The sequence below is a fragment of the Urocitellus parryii genome, chromosome 6 (genome assembly GCF_045843805.1).
Source record: "Urocitellus parryii isolate mUroPar1 chromosome 6, mUroPar1.hap1, whole genome shotgun sequence".
Classification (NCBI taxonomy): Eukaryota; Metazoa; Chordata; class Mammalia; order Rodentia; family Sciuridae; genus Urocitellus; species Urocitellus parryii.
Window position 1 is genome coordinate 94104125 of NC_135536.1, and position 21177 is coordinate 94125301.

Here is a 21177-nt window from a genome sequence, read left to right on the forward strand (position 1 = left end):
CAGGAAGCATTGAGAAAAGGAAAATCCTATCTCTCTGCTCACCATCCCCCCTTCTTTCTTTTACAGTAATTAACCATGCTCAAAAGAAAATTAAAAGTTTAGAGGAAAATCTGTCTTTTGTTGTTGTTGTTGTTAAACAGGGACATCATGGTTCATTCCTACCATTTAAAGCCTCATAGTAATACATTATTCAACTAGAAATTAATAAACACAGCCTGTTCTTGGAAACATCGTTTGGATTAAAATCCTCTTGTTTTGGAATATATGACTTTTTTTCCCCTTTTATTTGTGACAGTTTTAAATGATGTCACTTCAAGGACATTTTCATTTCTCCCACAACGTACTTTACACGAAACACTTGCCTGTAAAACCGGCTCATTAGCCTGCAAAATTATACTGTACTGAATGGCTTTCATTCAAAGTAGAAATGGGATTTTTAGTAGGCAATTTCTGTATTTTATAAAGATAAAGCAATGTTTGATTGCTTCTTCCCAGCTGTTTTGCTTAGTGGTTATAAAGAGAAATGGGAGGGGGGAGTAGCTGGGGGGCGGGTTTGTAAGGATGTTGCTTAAAAGATAAATCTTAGAACTATGGCAGAACTTCAGGGAACAACTGCGCCCACAGCTCTACTGGGCTGCAATGATTTGTCCTCTGGATGTCTGGAGGAAAGCTTTCAAAGAAGTGAGGGAGCGTAAAAAAAAAAAAAAAAAAAAAGGAAAACAGGGAGGGAAGTGAAAAGGCTGTTCCTATGGCTGCAGCAGCCACAGTGAGCTGGATGAGTGAGGCTGGGGAGTTGCTGGAAGGAACAGCTCCTCAAAGGTGGGGAGAGAGAAGGCGCGCAGCCTAGCGCCGAAGAGAAGGGACGCGGAGGCCACCGCGGGGTCAGCTGCGCCGCGGCGCCAGGGTGGGGGCCTCCAGGCGGCGCTGGCCGCGGTGCTCCTGCGAGGGCGAGGGTGAGCGCGCCGGGCCGCCCGCGCCTCCTGCAGTCCGCGCCCGCCCTGGGGTGGGACCCAAGCCGCGAGCTGCGGAGTGCGCGGAGGGAACCAGGCTCGGGCTCGCCTGATGGATTGACTTGGAGATGGATCGAATTACACCATTTGCGGTACATCAGTTTGTTTTGCTCTTGCTCTGTCCCGCTGCTGCTGCTGCTGCTGCTGCTGCTGCTGCTGCTGCTGCTGCAAGGACTGGTAGCAGCGAGTTTCGTGATATATCGAGGAAGCCAAGACCTAAGGAGACAGAGGGATATCTATTTTTGAATACTGTCATTGTTTTCTCTTTACCTTGATCGTGACAAGCTGCTTTTTTTTTTTTTTAAATCATCTTCCCTCCATGAGGTAAGACCGTCTTTTAAAAATGTTCTAATGCTCTGGCTGCATAATGGGGGTCGGACCCAGAACCTGAGAGCCTGAATCGCACAGTGTGTGTGTACATGTGTTTGTGTGTTCAGTGTCGTTGGTGTGTGCAGTGTCACTGGGGAGTTGATTTCTTTTCTGAGAAGCTCTTTCTCCAGCCGTGCCAGGGACGCGTAGAGAGGTTTGGCGGACCCGTCAAAACTGGCAAAGCTGGCTGCTTGTGGGGGAGGGGCACGTAGACTTGGAGGCCCTCCTACACTGTGCACACACCCCTCCTCCGAAGGGGGAAAAAAGCCGAGTGGGGGAGCAAGTAAAAGTTTCTAGCCAGGCACGGCCAGCGCTCCCCTTCACATTGTCAGGGGGAGCTAGGGCTGCTTGGGTACTGGGCACGGCAGCTCCAGCCCCCGGAAGAGAGCAGAGCTAAGGTCTCAGGAGCCGGCCACAGCTCGGCCGCCCCATCCAGCCTGCCCGCCCTGGAACGGACGCTAGGACAACCAGGGATCTGGCATCGCGGGGCCGACTGGGAGCAGGCGGAGGAGCCCCTGGCGCCTAAGGCTACCTGTCAGTGCGCTCTCGAGTGGGACGGTCGGGTGAAGAGAGCAAGAAGACCACCCCAACCCCGGGGGCCGATCACCAGCTCCTGCCCCGAGGGCGGCCACTGCCCACCCTGCCTGCCCCTCCACTGGCTGAGCGCGCTGCGGCCGGGCTCCGCCGCCCCGAGCTCCCTACAGCCCACCCCGCTTCCCACCCGGCGCCCGGGTTTCTGCTCCCGGCCACTCTCCAGGCAACTTTCCGTGCTTTGTTCTTCGACTGGAAATGCTTTACGGAAGCGTCTTAGACAGGGTCTCCGCCAGGCGGCAAGAGCTCGGCGCTGAGATGTGTTACATTCTCATCTCCCCATCAATTATGGATGGAAACAAATAAGGAAGAGTCAATTTTGCACGAGCCCCTTCTCCGGAGGCGAGAGGTGTCCTGCAGCCGGGAGGGAGCCGCCGCCGCTCGCCTCTGCAGCCACTAGCGGGGGCATGGTGAAGAGGAAGGTAGGGAAACTTTTCTCTTCATCTTGACGACAGTGATGTTTGTCCGTGGTCTGCAAAAATTGATACAGCAGCATGCCCTGAGTAATTTGGAAGGGATTAAGGCGTCCTTTTGTCGTGTATAACTCCTGGATTTAAATGAAAGGTCATGAAGGACTTGGAGATGTGAAGGAGAGCTGGGTTTGAATTTTTTCCTGCTCAATCCGCCATCAGGACCATTGCGGTCAGGTGATGGTTTAAACTTGTAAAAAGCTAAATGTCATCGAGCTAGGGGCAATGGAAGTATAGTGTGAATTACAGCGCTAGAGGAACTTGGGGCAGTACACCCTGCTCAGAGGCGACCAGTCAGTAACTAACTGGTATTCCAGTCTCCCAAACCCTCTCCACTCTCGCAGAGGGGACAACAGATCATTATTATTGTAGATGCCACATAGTAATTGGACCTTGTGTCCACCAGCACAGTGGCTCCTTTGCTTAAACGAAAATTGTATTGTTTCCAGTTATTTGGGGGAAAAATGTGTAGGGCAATTCCCCCACCCCCAAACTTCTGGCTACTATGAATTCTAAGTCTGCAGTACAAAATTGTGTGTGTGTGTGTGTGTGTGTGTGTGTGTGTGTGTGTTCTTACAGTTGTACTTTCCTCTACTTGATATACTTGATATTTAGGATAACAAAGTGGATTTTTTTTTCTTTCTAAATTTCAAGGCTGAAGTCCCATAGAAAGGTTTAACATTTTTTAAAACTAATTTCTTCTGTGTCACCTCAGAATAAGAAAAATACTGTTTGAAGAAATTTTACAAGATTTCTTTCTTGTAGTATTGATAAATCTTACCTTGGACATCTCAGGGGGAGGATTTTGCTTTCCTTTTGGTGGTTTAAAACAATAGGTTTGATGCTGGTTTATTCATCCTGTTAAAAACAAATCCCTTCACTGTCTTAGGTATCTAACTCAGGAAATTAAGTTGTGTGTAGTCATGTTTAATGTAGTGAGTGACAGGCATATTCTGTCAAGCTGGCAGATATTACACAAACATTTACTCTGGCTTAGATAAATAGAAATTGCCAGATAAGCTCTGAGATTCGGGTCTATATTGCCATGAACTTAAATATCTTAAGATAAATAAACTATAGCTCTGTGTTGTTTTTTTACAATTAGTGTCTGTGCTTTTGTTTAGGTCTCTAGAATAGTCTCACAGAAAGACAAATAAATAGATAATGCTAAGATTTCCAAAATGTGTGGTTTATCAGACCATTTTCTCCCATAGGAACTTTTAGTTAGGGTAAAAATCCACTACCCTTTCTTGCTGGATCCTACAGAAAGTTGCTACCTGCCCTCATTTCTACTAGAGATGTGACATAGATAACCTTTTTTGAGGCACATTTCTGTTATGCAGGAGAGTGTGCCAGGAATATTGTGACTTGCCTATTACCAGACAGCTGGTTAACTTGAGTTTGATTTAGATTTGTGGGCATTCTGCCTTTTTTTTTTTTTTTTTTTTTTTTTTTTGGTGCCCTCTAATAGCACCATCTGGTCTTGTCTCCCCTGGTTTGATGGATTTGAAAGACGGCTATGATGTAAACCTGGTAGAGTAAGGGCAACTTAGAAATCCAAAGGACTTCAGTCTACTTGTTTGCTGCACAGGAAGACTCTATCCAGTAACTGTAATTTGGGTAAGTGGGCTTTTGCCTCATGTGTGGTGGTTTCCATTGCTTGAAAAGCCATAAACAAGTAAACAGGAATCAGAGCTTTGATTCACAATGATACCCATAATTGTTAAGGACTTATTGAAATTGGATAAGTTCTTCACTTCTTGCTGCTCTATCTAATGAACCATGGTAATTAGCTTAGTCATTGTTCTTGCATGTGAGTTTCACTAAGATACAAAGAGTGAAAAATGCATCTGAAAAAGGATCATTTTTCACTCTTCTGATGCATTTTATGCAGAGCTAAGAGCCTGGCTGAATGCCTAACCATTATTAGTGTAACCATAGGAGGTGAACTCTTTCCTTAGCATATTGCAGGATAAAATATTGTCTTTTATTTCAATTAATAGACCTTACGCCTGCGAGTTCTAAATTTATTTCTAGAGGAAACAGGAGGCAGTTAGGGTATGTCAGCCAGTTAGTGTTTATTGAGTACCTGTCCTTTGCAAGGAGTTATGTTAGCTAGTGATCCAACATCAGGTGGGCCAGTCATGTTTACCTATGTTCAACTTGAGCAAGTATAAAGAGAAATAAAGAATGGCAAGGGAGGTCTTCTGGCAAGAAATGTAAATATGCACCTTTCTTTTGAAGCATATTATTTTATCCTAGAGAGTTTAAAGCAAGACTGTCCACACCAAATATTTACAGTGGTCAAATCTTTATCACTAATGAATGATAAAATGCATTGTGAGTATAACTCACATAGAGTTATACTCTCCTACTAGAGTGGGAGATGACACTTTCTGTGCCTTATGTGAATGGAGACTTAGCCTTAATATCTGCCCAAGCCAGTATCTTAGGATGTGATTATTTTATGAACAGCTGCCAACTTCGTTGGGGGGGGGGGGAAGTGTGTTTTGATTTATTCCCATGCCACATTGGGACAATAAAAAACACATAACTATATTAAGCACACCCTAACACTTTTCAGTTGAGCTGGCTATTGTTGGGCTGAGTTATCCTTCTTAGACCTCCCTTCCTCCAGTGGCAGTGCAGCTAATTAATGTCACTGCTTCTAGTTCTCCCAACAGGAAAACTACTAAACCTTCTTACTTTGAACAACAACCATAAAATAACCAAAGACGATGAAATCAGTGGTCTTCACAGATTACCACATGAGGTATACTTATTTCTCAAACTTTGCTTTTCTATTAAGGCTTTTGTTAAGTCACCCAGATTAGCATTTTAACAACCCTGAAGTGAACTTCCGCCATTCTCTCTACTTGGAAACAGTATGTAGATCATCCATCATTCTGTCCTTGGCTACAACAGGCTGCTGGCTCCATCACCATTTGGAGCTACACAGAATCCATCCGACTGTGAACAGCACAGCTGGCTACAGCAATTTTTTCTTCCACACCACTGGCAACATTGTCTGGCTGTGGTAACTAAAGTTAACACCCAGAACGGGACGTTTCCATTATTTTTCAACCTGTGCCAGACCCCTTATCCAGTTCTAGAAGCACACCTGCTGCAGTCCCTGCTGGCTTGCAAGGATGAGTTCCACTTAAGAGGGAGCTTGCCCCAACTTAAGTGACCACAGCAAAGATTCTTTGGGCTTGGTACGATTAAACCGCTAGAATTAGAGAATTAGAAGGAGCCATTCAGATCCTACTTACCTTACACCATCAGAATTCATTCATTTGTCTCTGTTTGAAAAGGTGAAGAAATGAATGAGGTAGGTTTTAGCCTGTGATCCCAAATGACTGAAGACAGAAAAGGACCTGTCTAGGGGGGTGAGCTGAGCATGCTATTCCTTCATCCCTTTTCACAGAGAACATCTGATATACCTAAAAATGGGTCTAGGCCTAATAGAACCCGGTGCTTTCTACCACATTTTTTTGTTTGTTTCATTTTCTTCTTTTTACTTAATGAGGTACCTGTTAGAGTAGCCATTGCTTGTTAAAGTCAAAATAACATGAATTAGGTCTGTGTATTTGCTAGGTGATATTACCAAGCCTTTCATTTGTTTGTTTAAACTTTTATAATTAGGAATATTATACTTAGAGTTCCATGTGCCAAGAGGAGACTGTTTCATATTTTGGTGTGAGTTAGCTAATGTCTTCTCTTCTCTACTTGACACTGATGAATGAAATCCACCATGAAACAGCTGGGAGGGGAAGAGGAAGGAGGAAATGGAAAGGAAAACAGGAGCCAACATAATACACAGTACTGAATGTTAGTCTGCTTATTAAATTCTGAACACCATTATATGATCTTTATCTTTATTACATCATGTCACCCTCAAACAACTGCAGTAGGTAGGTCTGTTATCACTGCTTTATCAAGGAAGAAATTGAAGTACCAAAAGTTAAACCATTGTTCTAAGGTCACACATAGGGAGGTAGAGAACTCAGGATTTGAATTCAGATCTTCATGCCTCTCAGCCCGTGTTTTCATCACACATTAACAGGGAATTGTGTCTGGGAACACAGAGCACCTGCAATTTTTTATCCTCCTGATATTTCTGAAAAATTCTTCCAGCATTTTTATTCCTGTTGACCAAATGATTATGACAGGTACTTCTTCTCCCACTTTTTTTCTCTGCTTTGGACTTTCCCATTCAGGATTACAGTGGCATTAGAACAAATGGTAATATTCATCACTCTCCACCAAAAATGATTCTGCATCGGGGTGCGACTGACATTCATTTCCCTGATCTTGGCAGGTGAAGATCCATTACATATCTTTGTCCTGTTTCCCAGGAGTATTTATGGACCCCATCAGCAAAGATAGTAAGAGCTGCAGCTGTTCAAGCATTGGTGGCCCCAGGATGGAAAGTGTATCACTGAAGTTTGACTATATCATGTTGTACCATACATTCTCCTTAGTTATAACAGAGCAACGGTCCTTTGACCTGTATGATGTTGTCCCCAGTGCATTAGCATTTTGTTATTGATGTTGTCATTGTGTTTTCTTAATCCGGGACTCCTATGAGAGGAAAACAACAACAAATGCATATTACCACTACACATAATGCTGAAATTTAAGGGTTTCAACTTATATTTATGGGAAGGAAACATAGGTTTTTAAAGTTCAATCTGTTGGTACATGTATAATAAGGCCTCAGGCAAATCTGCAATTACTTAGCCTATTATTGGAGTCTGTACTTAAAAATAAAGTGAGGAGTTTCTACTCAGCTGAGGAACTGGCACATCAGAGCCAGAGCAGATGAAGCTCCTTGAGAAAATAACACTTGCATTCCCCGGGAGGAGGCTGTCAGCAAACCAGGGACTGGGACGCTCCCCATGTTTCCCACACAGCACTTGTTCCTAGAAGGGTCTTTGAAAGCTTTTTTGGTCTTGGGAGTTTTCTACTTATATCATTAAGTTTCCAAATGTTCCCTGGGTCATTAGTAGGTCAAGTTAAGGTTTGTTTTGCTTTTTTTTTTTTTTAAGCTACAAAGAAGAAATAGAGGCATAAGAAAGGTAAAAAAATGTTGCAGGTTTTGTTTTCATAATTTGTTGGCACAAATATTTGTTCATTCAGTTGACTTCTACCAAGTGTCCACTCTGTACTAGTAGGTGCCAAGGGAAGAGGGTTCAAAGAAGGGCATGATGCAGTTCAGAGCTCAGGGACCTAACCTAGTGTCATAGGAAAGATGAAGTAAATAAAGTCAAAAACAAAATGAGGTATGTTTTTAGTGCCAGAGGAGATAAACACTGACCAGTGGAAACTGAGAAGAGTGAGAGGTTATTTCTGGGTAGGGTGGTCAGAGAAGGCTTTGTGAAGCCACTGATATTTGAGCTGGACCTTGAACTAGGTAGGATTTGGACAGGTGGACAGTGAGGGGTTTTGGGGGAGGTGGTGCGAGGGAGGACATTCCAGGCATAGAGAACAGCTTAGGCAGATGCCCTGGGGTGGGGCAGGAGTCGCGGTCTAGAGCAGTTGTCCACATTTGAGTCCTTACCTACAACAGAGTTTCATTTCAGGTGTGTACAGGCAGTTTGCCATGCAATTCCAAAAAGATTTATTGAATGTCTTTGGGCTACTGTACTTAGCTATTCAGCAGATGGGCCCGCAACTGAAGACATCAGAATGAATGGGATCAATCCTGTGGCAATTCAGTAGATTGCTCTGTGATCAGAACTAAAAAAAAAAAAAAAAAAGAATACTCTGTCAGTTGTCAACTGGATCAGTGGTACACATAAACATTGCAAGAGAGAACATGATTTGCCTCAAATTACCCAGCAAGACACGATTTTCCTCACAGAATTGTTTAGCAGAACCAGATTGGAAGGTTGTTGCTTCATCAGCTTTATCTTTATTTTTTTTTTAACTTGAAAGGAGTCTAGATATAGACTCTGTAATATATGGGCATTTGGAGAGGGGAGAGAAGAGGATGTGGAGATAAAAAGTGGAAAAGTCAGTAAAATCATATTGAAACCGTGATAGTAAATTAAGTTGGAGTCTAGGTGCTACTTGGATTGCGGGTTCTGTGAGACTGTTTCCTGGTCACTACTGCAAGTTAGCAAAGCAGATACGCTGCAAATTTTTTAATAAATGTGATAATTGAGTAACCGTCTACTACATTGCAGATGTTGGCCATCATGACTGGTATATTGCAAGCAGTGGGTGGGGACTCTGACAGTCTTTACTTACAAAGGATAAATGACTTGGAAAGTTATCAGTGAATCCTTTTGGAAAACTGAGTAGGTCCCTGAGGATTCAGCATCCCTTTGTGCTTCTGAGTTGTCAGGATAAACCTACCTGCCATCAGTAACCCACCATGTCACCCACGACTTTCGCTCTCACCCTTTATGCCAAAACTTCCACCAAGCTAGGCTGTTTGAGCGTGTGATTTCTAAGCCATCATTAGCTCCTTGGTTAACATAAATTATAAGCAACACACAGTTACGTTTAATAGTGAATATAATAAGCTTCAAGGGAGGGAAGACCAGAAGATCCATCATATGAGTATGCTTATTAGAACACATAATAAAGGAAAAATAAAGTGAAAACAGTTGCATTAGGGAATGATCAAACCCATGGCTTTACCAAGAATTGCTCCAGTGTTTCAGTTTTCCGTGGTATATGTAAGTCTTTGACAAGTTATAGTTACATGACGGGCCGTCTTGGAGAAGAGTCTTTAAGTCTGAATCATGGCTGCCAATTGAAGATCAATCAGAAATTATAACATAGGTCAATAGGGAAAAGGGATTAAGCGCAAACAAATTCAATATGAGAACTTTTCAGGAATATTCCAGTGACATAAAACAGAGAACCTGTTTAGTCTAATAATTGTATTGGCTCCTACCCAGTTGCTTGTTGAAGTGAAGGGCAAGCTACCTCCCCCTGCTCAGAGCACAGTTGCCTCCAGACAGGATCTAAAATAAACTGGGCTGGCTAGCTAGACTAATAATAACAGCTAGCACTTACTGTGTGCTCACCGAGAGCCATGGCACTGTGCCTGGCACTTTAAATATGTTATCTAATTTAATCCTCATGCCACCCCTGAGAATGTAAGACTAATAGCTGAGCTCTAACACAATCTGGGTACTTAACTATGTGCCTGATACTCTTATATGTAAATATGTTAAATCTTTGGATCAGTGATCCTTGAGATGGATACTGTTATTAAAAATATACTTATTTTTTAATGGAAAGAAACTGAGACATGGGAGAGTAATTTTCCCAGGTTCAAACAGCTAGTGAACAGTGGAACCGGAGGCCTGGGATCCATGAGAGGCAGTGTAATATGGTAGTTCATAACATGAACTCAACCAGACTTTTGGGGTTGTGTGTCCTAGCTTATGTGACTAATAAGTTGCGTGATCATGGACAAAATACTTACCCTCTCTGAGCCTCTGTTTCACCTTCACAAAAGGTGAACACTGATGGTAGTACCCACCTCCAAGGGTTGCTGTGAGACATAAACAAATTAATATTTGAAGAGCACTTATAATAGTGTTTGGCATATAGTGAGTGCTATAAATATATCCGTGTCTTTTAAATAAAAATAAATTCAGTCTGGCTCCAGAGCCTATGCTTTTAGATCTTCTCCTGTGCTGTCTGTCCACATGTGTTTTTATCATTTCTCTTGAACTGACATAGACCTTGAAGCCAGTTCGACAACAATTACCCTCTACTCTAACCCACAACTCTGGCCACAGACCAGCCAGAATGGAGAGGGGAATGCGGCAGCAGGTGCCCCATGGCCTGGATTCACCCCAGACCTTGATGGTAGTTGACGATCCTTCATCCAGATGTCAGATCTGTCAGCATCATGTCGTCAGGAATCTGGTGTCCACTGTTGATTGCGTCAAAGGACAAATGTAGATAACTGGTATGTGTTCCATGCTGGTGGCCCCTGGGCTGATGAAACTTGAACAGTGCCATGAAAATTCAGGCACTCTCAAACCATTCCTATCATCACCCTCATCTCCCATGTCTCTCTGTGGACTTTGCACTTCAAAATGCCTCAAATCACACAGCGGTGAAATGCAGAGTTGCAGAACCCTGGCACCCGGGGTCTGTTTGTCTGGGTGTGGAGTGGAGCCCAGGAACCTGCCTTCTTAACAGACACCCCAGGCAACTCATGCCCACCCCTTCATCACACTTCGGGAGAAGGTATCCCAGTGCAGCCAGAGTGTCTCAAACATCAATGTGCCTGCACATCACCTGGCATCTTGTTAAAACACAGATTCCCATCCAAGCACAGTGTGATTCATCAAGACTACCTGTAGCGGGCCACAAGGTAAATCTGAGACCTCTTGCCTAAAGCACAAGGAGAATGTGTATGAGCCAAAGACATCTCAGCAAGCTCCCAAAAGAGTGAAAAAGAAGTAAAATCTGATCACAACTAAAGAGGTTTTGTTTTTTTTTTTTTTCCTTACCAGTTTGCAAAAGAGCTTCATAGTGAGCTGAAATTATGAAAGAAAAAGGGCACTCACTTATTTCGGCTGACTGACCTATATCATTTCATAAATGGAGTCCTGGTCTAGTATTTATATCACCAGTTTTTGATTTAATGATAAACTGAGATAAGGGTAATCAAACTTCATGCTTCAGGGCATAAGGTGTTTGCCTGCTGCGGTCAGGATGGGATTTTTTTCCCTTGTGCCTTGCACAATTGACTCGATGCATTAGAAAGTGTATCTGACTACGCATGGAAGAAAGGGGGCTGGAGGCCCTGGCAGAAAAACTCCACTGGCTGAGATCGTAGGTGAAATGGTCTGGTTTGCAGTGAACAACCCCATCATCGTTTGCCTTTATTGTTTTTGTTTCATATTAAGATTCTATGCACCATGTGTATATATTTCTGTAAGCCACATCATGAGGCTGGAAGCCTGTTATATTTGGAAGAAGATGCCCTGCGCTCCAGCCATGGCCAACAGACTGGCCTTTGAGTGGCCTGGGGGAGGCACCTCCCCTTGGACACCCAGTTTCCTCATCCACTGATATCCTGCTGTCCCACACAATTAGACAAGCATCAGATAAAGCAGCATGGATGGAAATGCTGGGTGACAATCAGATAAGTGCTCCTCAAATATAAGGTATTATTCTAATGCAATGAAATATTCTTCATGGAAATCACTGTTTACTATAATCGATGATATACAAATTTATATATGATAATAGCATATGCATCATGACCAAACATTTCTTGAGTTTTTAATCTGTGCCAAGCACTGAAGTGTTTTATTTACATTCTCTCTACAATGCTCATATCAGTCTTTGGGAACACATTTTTTTTTTTATTTCAATTTTGTAGAAGACAACACACAAGCTCAAAGAATATCAGTTTCCAATTGCTGTTGTAACAGATTACTACAAATTTAATGGCCTAAACCAATACATATTTATTATTTTACAGTTCTGGAGGTTGGGAGTGTGACCGGGGCTTCACTGGACTAAAATCAAGGTGTCAGTTCCAGGAAAAATCTCTGTTTTTGGTTTTCCAGCTTCTGGAGCTATCTTCATTCCTTCACTTGGAACATCTTCCTCTGTCTTCAAAGCCCAGAAATCTCATGACTCCAGCTTCTGCTTCCATAACTATGTCTTCTTTGACTCTTCTGTCTCCCTCTCTCTTTAAAGACTCTTTTGATTACATTGAGTCCACACAGATAACCCAGACTTAACTCCCTCTTTTAAGATCCTTAACAATCTCATATGCAAAGTCCCTCTTGCCATGTAAACTAGCATATTCCCAGTCTCTGTGATTGGGACATGGATATCTCTGAGGGGTGGGGACATTATTCTGCCTAACATGGGTATGTATCCAGCCAGGAGCATACAATGGCAGAGTCAGATTTCATGCCCAAGTCTGACTTCAAAGCCCATGACCTCAACCACTCACCATAAACCTCCTCAATTTAATCAGTGAAGGGAACAATAAAGTCATAGGACATAAGTGGCGAGAGAGCTCTGTTGCTTTCAGAATAATCAATTAGGGGCTTTTTAAATATAATCATCATAGTAAAAATATAAACATTAACCCTCTTGATCTTTACATCTTACTTTGTACTAAGCATTCTACAGTCATTCATGATTTCTGAGGGTGGATATTATTTAGCTGATTGACAGAATGTAAAGGGATCCCTAAATCCATTCATCTGTCCCTGCGTAACTGTGTGAGCAAGCATTTTGAAGGTTGGGGGATTATTTTAGAGGTCTGGGGTCTGTAGGAAAGTGTTTTAGCGGAGCTCCTAGTTCAGCAAAGAATGATTAAAGAAACATGACAGAATCACTCTGTTGATTGCTGGTTTGGGCATCATCTCTTATCCCATTGGATGGGGTTCCTCAGGTGAGACTATTGCACCCCATCCATGCATGGCTGAAACCATCTCCAGCCTGTGAGGCCTGATGTCCTGAGAGGTCAACCATTAAATTAGGAGCCTGTGTGCTGCTAGATTTCCAAAGAATAGAAGAAAGTTATCAGAAATCTCTCTCTTTATCTCTCTCTCTCCCCCCCTCTCCCTCACCCTCTCCCTCTCTTTCTCTCCCTCTCTTTTCTCCACCACACACTTAGCTAATATATGAGGTTTAATAAAATTTTGAAGTGTAAAATGTATAACCATCACTGAAAAGGCTGTCGGAGCTATCTGAAAATGGAATGAGAGTGCAGAACTGGGAGTCTGAAACCCAGCCTCGCTCAATTGTGAGCCAGCCAAATGTCTGAGGAGGAGACCTTGGCCCTGCTGGCCTTTGTTTTCTCCTTAGAACAAAGTGAGCTGGGGATGGGCAGCAGAGAGTACAGATAACTGCCAAGGCTCTAGTAATAGAATTCTTTAATGCTTTATTTATCTACATGCTTCAACTACCTGTAAGTAGGATCAAATATAATGATGATTTTAAAAACCATGAATCCATCTCATGAATGTGGATGTAGCTATCTGTATAAAGAGACAGACAGATGGATAGTCCAACTTTTCAAATTTATTATTGCCATTTACATTTTACAACACTTTGCCCTTTTCTTTCGGGATCACTTAAACTTCATTGCGGCTAATACAGTTTTTAGACTCAATTTTGAGAAATACATAGACAGTATATTCAGTTAGCAACAATTGCACCTCATTCGGCTCTCAGGTTCATACTTTACCATTGCACAATTTCTCTGTAATTTTTGGTTATATCCCTGAAGAGCCATCCCCCAATGAACAGGTAGAACCAGTAGGGCAGATGGGGTTCAAAATGAAAAGCTAAACCTGACTGATTGGTGTGGCTGTTTGCAGCTTGTGTTGCAGAAATTTAGAGGATTGCATTCAAGGTCAGGGAGAAAAAAAATGCCTTTATTGATTAGCAAAGTCTTATATGAAAAAGGAGGTGTGTGGTAGGCCAACAAAATGAATTTTCCATCCTTGAGTGAATATTGTAGTCCCTCTTTATCTACAGGGGATACATTTTAGAACCCCCAGTGGATGCCTGAAACCTCAAATGGTACTGTATCATGCATGTTTTGTTTTTACTGCAGACATACCTATGGTAATGTTTAATTTACAAATTAGGTACAGTAAGAAATCAACAATAATAATGAAACAGAACCATTATAACAGTCATGAAAGTTATGTAAACGTGGTCTCTCTTAAAATATCTTCTTGTACTTTTACTGTTTCACTTCAACATAGCACTTTATTGCTTCTCTTTGGCATACTTGAATTACCAACACCACTATTGTTGTGTTTTGGGATCCTTGGACACAAGCACTGTGATACTTCAACTGTCTCTCTGATAATTGGGACAGCTACTAAGTGAGTACTAGGCAGGTAGCCTATACAACATGGATATTCTGGATAAAGGGATGAGTCACATGCTGGCTAGGATGGGGCAAGGCTGATTGGGATGATACAGTAACATCATACTACTCAGAACAATACTCGATAGAAAACTTTTGATTTATTTATTTCTGGAATTTTCCAGATAATTATTTCAGATAATAGTTGACTACAGTTTATTGAAAACACAGAAAAGCAAAACTGTGGATAAGAGGGGACTACTGTCTTTAGAGACACATCTCCTCAAAACATTCATCCTCATTAGGCATGATCTCTGTACAGGCTGGGAAATATTTAATGCAGATGTCATTTGAAGTCTCAGCTAGCTGCAAGAACAGAACTTGAGTTATGGCTCATGAGAAGGAAGATAAGTAACTCCCATGCAGAAGGAAAAATTGTAAGGATTACTCTATGTAGTTCTCGCCACTTGATTTATTTTGTTGTGTAATCCTCAATTATTCCCACTACCTTTAGCAATTTATCAAAAACATAATAAGTGATTATGCTACTAGATTTCACCTCCCCCATATATTGGCATTCATAAGTATATTCATATATAAAATTATAATACTACCACATACACATATGCACGAATGCATGTGTGCACATACCCATATAGAGGTTGTATATGATAGCCTTCAAAGTTAGATTTAGATTGAAATCCTAAAATCTCTTCTTTACATGTGAGTAACTGAGTATATCAATTGTTTCTCTGAGTCTTAATTTGCTTTTCTGTAAAATGGAGAAAATATTCTTAAAGACTTGTCAAATTAATTAGAGATAATGCATGGAAATTGGCCTTCACTCTAAGGTATTCAGTCATATTGGGGTTTCCATTATTAGAATGTTTTGTACTACAAAGAACAGAAAGCCCAATTCAAATTTGTCTAAATAATTAAGACCTTATTAAGTCACATTATAAGAAGTCTAAGATGTGGTGGCTTTAAGGTTGATTAGTTGTTTGGCTAAACAAGGCGCCTGAGACGCAGGTGCTTTCTATGGGCTTCTCTGCCATTCTCTGCCTATCTGCCTTCTCCTTAAATAGCTCTTTTCAGTTCCCGATAAGACTGGTACATTTCAACAGATCAAAAGGCCAGCTCTTCCCAGAAAACCTTTCCCAGTGACAGACTTCTCGTTCTCCTAGGATAGAATTGCTCAAGCCTGAAGTCTAAAGCAATCTTGGGCAGCAGGGCAGGCACCAGAGTTGACCTAGATATGGGGAGAATGGCTTTCCCATGGATACAGGAGCAAAGTCAGTACTTTGTTACAAAGCATTTCTGTCTGCACATTGTTACATTTTGCATATTATGTACACACATTGTGCACTACCTAAACACATTTGTAAGAGTACCCAAACTATAAAAGTTTGATATTTTGCCCTATTTTTTTCTGCCATTATTTTAAAAATTTGCACACCTAGAAGAGAATTTGCATATAATTAAACAAATAAAAATAGAAACAATACGACATTGGAGGAAAACGCTACCAAAAAGTGGACAGAATATAGAAAATGAGATTGCTTCCACCAAGCTTCCTTTATTTCCCCCCTGTAGCTTGTTTTAAAGGAGAAATAAGATACTCCTGCCAGATTAACACTTGGAAACATCACAGTAAATATAAGCCATAATTATGAAGGCGCTTTTATCTCTTGAGAGGTAGAGACAGAAACACTAACTCAATTCTCTTGAACTCTGTAAGACATTTCATGATTATCAATTCACATTTTCTGTGGTTCCTACTTCAAGAAAAACCAATAACCCTTGAAGCTCCAAAGTTAAAGTTTCATGTGTTTCTGTTACATATGATAAATCCTGTATCTCCTGAGGAAAGTTACCACTTTTTAATTTTTCTTGTCACCTAATAGCATATATGCAGGATACCCGAGTTGAAATCCTATCCTGGCTGTGTCTCCCTTCAGTCTGCACTGTTTAACCTCTTTTCCTAATGCAGCAACACTAAATCAGTCCTAAGGCACCATAAAACATGAGGGAGGAGCCCCTCCTTTACGGCTCTTTGTACAGCTGATCTGCCTTTTCATGAAGCTATAAAAATTAACTGCCTAGATTTTCAATATCTGAAACTTCTACTTTTAGTATTTTATAGTTGCGTTTTTGTTCACAAGGTGAAACTTCACTCCGGCTTTATCAAGAAAGTCTTGCTCCTTAAAGGGAAACAATAGCCTTTGCTCCACTGTTGTTTATATACTTGACCTCCCTTATTTGCTTTCCCCGCTGTTATGGGTCTGAAGGGTCCTGAGTTCACATTCTGATTCTGCCACTCAGTGTCTTGGAGCCTTGTTCTCCTCACTGGGAAATTGGGATAACATTTCTGCTTCATTGGGAGGTCTTAAGGTTTTTGGGAGGAATATACACAAAGCCCTGAGCATAGAATCTGACATAATAAAAATTCAGTAAATTGTAGTGGTTTTGTTATTACTATGACTATTGTTTTCAAATCAAGGATGTTTGACAATATATGAAATATTCATATATGAATCTAGATTTTGTATATGGATTGGTTCAAAAAAAAAAATTCGGATGGCTACATTAAAATGCATAAACAGTCAGAAAATAGCCAAAAACAATTCCAGTAAGAACTTGGCATTTCTTAAGCATACCAGAGCTCAACGGCACTACCACGTGCCCAATTGCCCTTCCCTTCTTAGACATGGTTCAGGCAGTGTATTTGTGATGGGACTTGGAAGGTTATTATGCTATGAATGTTTTCAAATTATTTGTGTGACATTTAAACGGACAAGAATTCAAGATGGTTTAATGTATAGCTCAACCTGCTTCTAAATCATAATAGTAATTTTCTAGGTGCTTCTAGGCCTTTTACTCCTGCACTTATTCATTCATTCACTTGTCTGTGCACCAGATAGCTGCATACAGGATCAGTTTCATGGACGTGTGACCTATGAGTGGTACTTAACCTTGGGCTAAAAATTCTTTGCTGCCGCCATCTTGAAATTCTTATTACTCTTTGATCAAGGACTCATTTTGCATTAGGTCCTGCCAATCACATGGCTTGTCTAAATGGCTTCTTTTCACCAAAACATTTTTGTTTAGTATTGTTTGCAGTAGGCAGCCATGAGTTGGAAAAAGTCATCAGCTCTGAGTCTGAGTTCCTACTGTGTCACATAATTTCCTGGGGCCTTAGTTTCCTTAGTTGTGAACTAAGACAGAATTGACATGATCCCCAGGGTCTTAGCTGATTATCTTCACATCTCTGAAGAGCTCAGATGTGATCACCATGTTTTCTGAAATAGAAATTAGGACATGGAGATTACAGGACCAAAAGAAAAAATATTAAAATTAGCACTCTTGAGAAAGTTGAACTATATAGTCACGACCTTTGACTTCTAGCCTGGGCCTACATGCTATTTGGTTGTTTTACAACATAAAATCAAATTAATTGAGCACTGGCATTATTCTACTCATTTCATTTGGATCTGTCCTTTCCTCTCTATAGATTTTATGCTAATTTCCCAGAGGAGAACTAACTCATTCCTGTACTTTTGCCACACTTTAAAAAAAGAAAAGAAAAATCTATATTCCAGACCTTAAAACTCAAGTATACAAATATACAAATGTTGGCATACCTGAGAATTTTCTGATTTTCAGCCCAAGAACTTTTGTGTATTGCAAAGCAGTGATAAAAACATTTAGTCAGGTCTTTGGCATGGGCACTAACCAAGCAAAACAGATCCCACAGTGTGGTTGCACATGAATATCAGCTCTGGGTATATTCTCTGTAGTGTTAAACCTCAGTGTTAACTTTTGGAAAAGATACTGTTATGGCCATCATGGCCCAAATTCACAAAGATCCAGTCTCCAAGTTTCAAGAAAGAACTACCACCACTGAGTCTTCAATATTACTCAGTGCAGGAACAGAAATCTTGCTGGGTCAAGTTAATCTGGCCAAACACTGCTATAAATTCTGCATTAAAACTTCTAGCTGTTTAATGGCAGACACATACACCAAATACACTCGTTTTCTCATCAAGTTGAGGTCACTGGAAAATTGCAACAATAAGACATTTCAAAGAAAACAACAACTCTAAATTAACTGAGATTCAGCGGTCATTTTCAGATAAACCTTCAGTTCTGCCTAAAATCACCTTTTACTTGAGCAGATTTGAGATCACAAGAGAATTCATTGCTCAGAGTGTCTAATCACCCACCTAAGCATTTGCATCATTAAACTCTGCTTCACAAGGATTCAGTCCTGTTGCAGCAGAGTAGAGGTGGGGGGAGGGGTGGTTCTATCATGTTAAAAGCCACAAACAACTTAGTGTAAGTCACAGTATCAGAAGCCAATTAAGATCAAAGCCACCACTCTTAGTACTATGAATTTCATCACTTAAATATTAAGCAATTTTTACTCTGACACTGATCAAGAGGTGTTAATGTAGACTCTTTTAAACAACTCAAATAATTTAGGCTGAGAAAGAAAAAAGGAATGATAATCTTTTCTACTTTCAAGGGCTATAGATTGAATCTTCTAAAAGTTATACAGTTTGTGGGGTTTATTTATTTATTCATTTATTTATTTAACCTTACTTTATTTAATTTCATTTGACTGGAGAACATTTTGACTTCTGGTTGTTTCTATGGTGTTACAGTAGGATGCTTAGCTTAGAAGCCTTGGAACCAAATGGGGTTTACATTTCAGCTCCCAAGATATTCCACAGCCCCTAATCACCGGATGTGATTGCTGTGATTGCTGTGTTTACATTTATATTAGCACTAAAGGGGCTGATTTGCAAAGGACCTCAGATAGTTGAAGTCCAACTTATTGCTCTAACTAAAGACAGAATTATAGAATCACCCTTATCTACTATAGTATTTATTTTGTGACTAAGAAAAATAGTTTGGTGTGACAAAACTCTGAAAGAGATTCAGTATTCCAGCAGTCATTTATCTTCACAGCAAAATGTAAACAGTTCAGCTGTACAAATTAGTTTATGAAAACACGCATTTAATGTTTTGTTACACATTCAGATAGAAGTTTTCTTAATGCTTAGATTGACACTTATCTGGGTCACAGTGATATAGGGTGACAGTCTCAGTGAACAGCAAGAAGACTGGCAGAGAAAAACAGCCTTTCTTCCTGCCACCATACTCCTAAGACTTTCCAGGGAGGTTTGGAACTTGATTGTGAAGGTTTTATTCTTGATTTTCTTGTGCATTGCTTCAGAGTAGAGAAAGGAGATCTTAATGCCAATATTTGAACAACTGGGATACAAATGTTTTTGGCTTTCAATGTCCAAGTATACAGTTGCAGTCAGTTTTCCATTTGCTTTTTTGCTGGTGTGGATTGGACCACTGTGTAAGCCAGGTTTTCTTTCTCCTACGTGACAGTAATTCTTAATTTTTAATGCAAAAGACCATCCTAGTATTACTGGCACTGAGAGAAACAGCAGTGGTTTTTGAATTGGCATGGATCTTTGTGAAAATCGGATTAAAGTTCACTTTAAAAATAGAAACTGTTGTTGCTGCTTTTATTTTAGCACTTTATATTTGGAAGCTGAGGAAGGAAAAAGTAGGAGGTAGAAAAGGGAAATGAGCAAAGCCAAAATTGCAATATGCTAATTTAAATGAATTATCCAAATTACCTGCCTTCCCTCTTACTACACATCCATAGTATAAATGTGACACAGACAATGAGAGAGGACTTGTTCTCGAGGAAGTTATCATCAAAAATAAGTTACATGTTTCAAGAAAATACCCCACAGGATCCAAGTATTAAATCTTGGTTTATTCAACAGACAGCCAATAACGTCCTTGCCAGGAAGTGCTCAGCTTATTTAGGTAGAAGGTGACTGGACTTATTTTATTTATTTATCAGGGGAGCATCTCTTTTTCTATTTTGAAATGTTCAAAAAAACTTACAAAGTATTATTTTTAAAGAGGAACAAAGTCCTAAAATAGCTTCTTTTATTTTTATCTATTTCTTACATATCTTTGTTATTATAAGTTTGTGATCAGAAAACATAGAATTTTATATTCGGATATTTTCATGATATTTAATGTTCGTATTGCATTAAAAACTGAGGGTTGTTGATCTTCAATATTATTTCCATGGTTGCATAGTATTTCATGAGGCCGGTATAATATACCTCTATTTTAACTACCTTTTTTGTTTGAAAATTTAAGTTGTCTCCAGTTTTTTTTTTTTAACTTACATAAATAAGCATATTCCTATAATGTCTCTTTTTTTTTCTTCCTACTTTAGAGTGTTTAGGATAAATTATCAGAAGTAAAATTTAGCCAAAAATTGGTAGTGTTGTCACAGGAGAAGAGGTGCCTTCACAGTAAGGTCTGAGGAACTCCTGGAGAGAAGGGGCAACTCTACTTACAACCAGCTGGGTTCTTGACCTACATGAGGGAAAAGAATTCCAGCACACACCAGTCAGAGGCATAGACAGAGGTTTATTTAGGAAAGTAGATACATATTCAAGGGAGAATGAGGGCAATCTCAAGGAGAGATACCTTTGGGGATTAAGCAATCAATACACATTCAAGGAGTTTGTGGGCCATCTTGAGAGTGAGAGACAGTGTTCGGGGGTCCCCCAGCTCATCTTTTAAAGGAAACTTGGTGAAGAGTGGGGTTTGGAAAGATATAGGAATGTTTCTGGTAGGTCTGGTCAGTCTCAGTATCCTCTGATCTTTGTAATAATTATTATAATTTAGAAAGTCCCCCAAATTATAGGTTCCTCATATCTATTTTCTCTCTCTTTGTCTAATCTATTTATTGGGGAAAGGGAGGTATAGTAATAGCGTACCGGTAGATTTACAGATTTCCCAGGAATTTGGGAATGACAGGCCTGGGGAAAAAACTGGCTTGGAAGTAACAGGCCTGGAC

At 40.5% G+C, this 21177-nt stretch overlaps 1 protein-coding gene across 7 annotated transcripts in view; it reads left to right on the forward strand.

Annotated features, from left to right (window-relative positions):
• The first annotated feature begins 1586 nt into the window (after positions 1-1586).
• Positions 1587-21177, forward strand: part of Sema6d (semaphorin 6D) — a 55163-nt gene continuing 35572 nt past the window's right edge. For all 7 annotated transcript variants that reach the window (XM_026390800.2, XM_026390815.2, XM_026390843.2 and 4 more), the window contains exon 1: positions 1587-2392. Coding sequence is in view for 1 of the 7 variants with exons in the window: in XM_077799607.1 (XP_077655733.1) it covers positions 2378-2392 (15 nt within the window). In the remaining 6 variants the exon portion in view is untranslated. The remainder of the gene's footprint in view (positions 2393-21177) is intronic.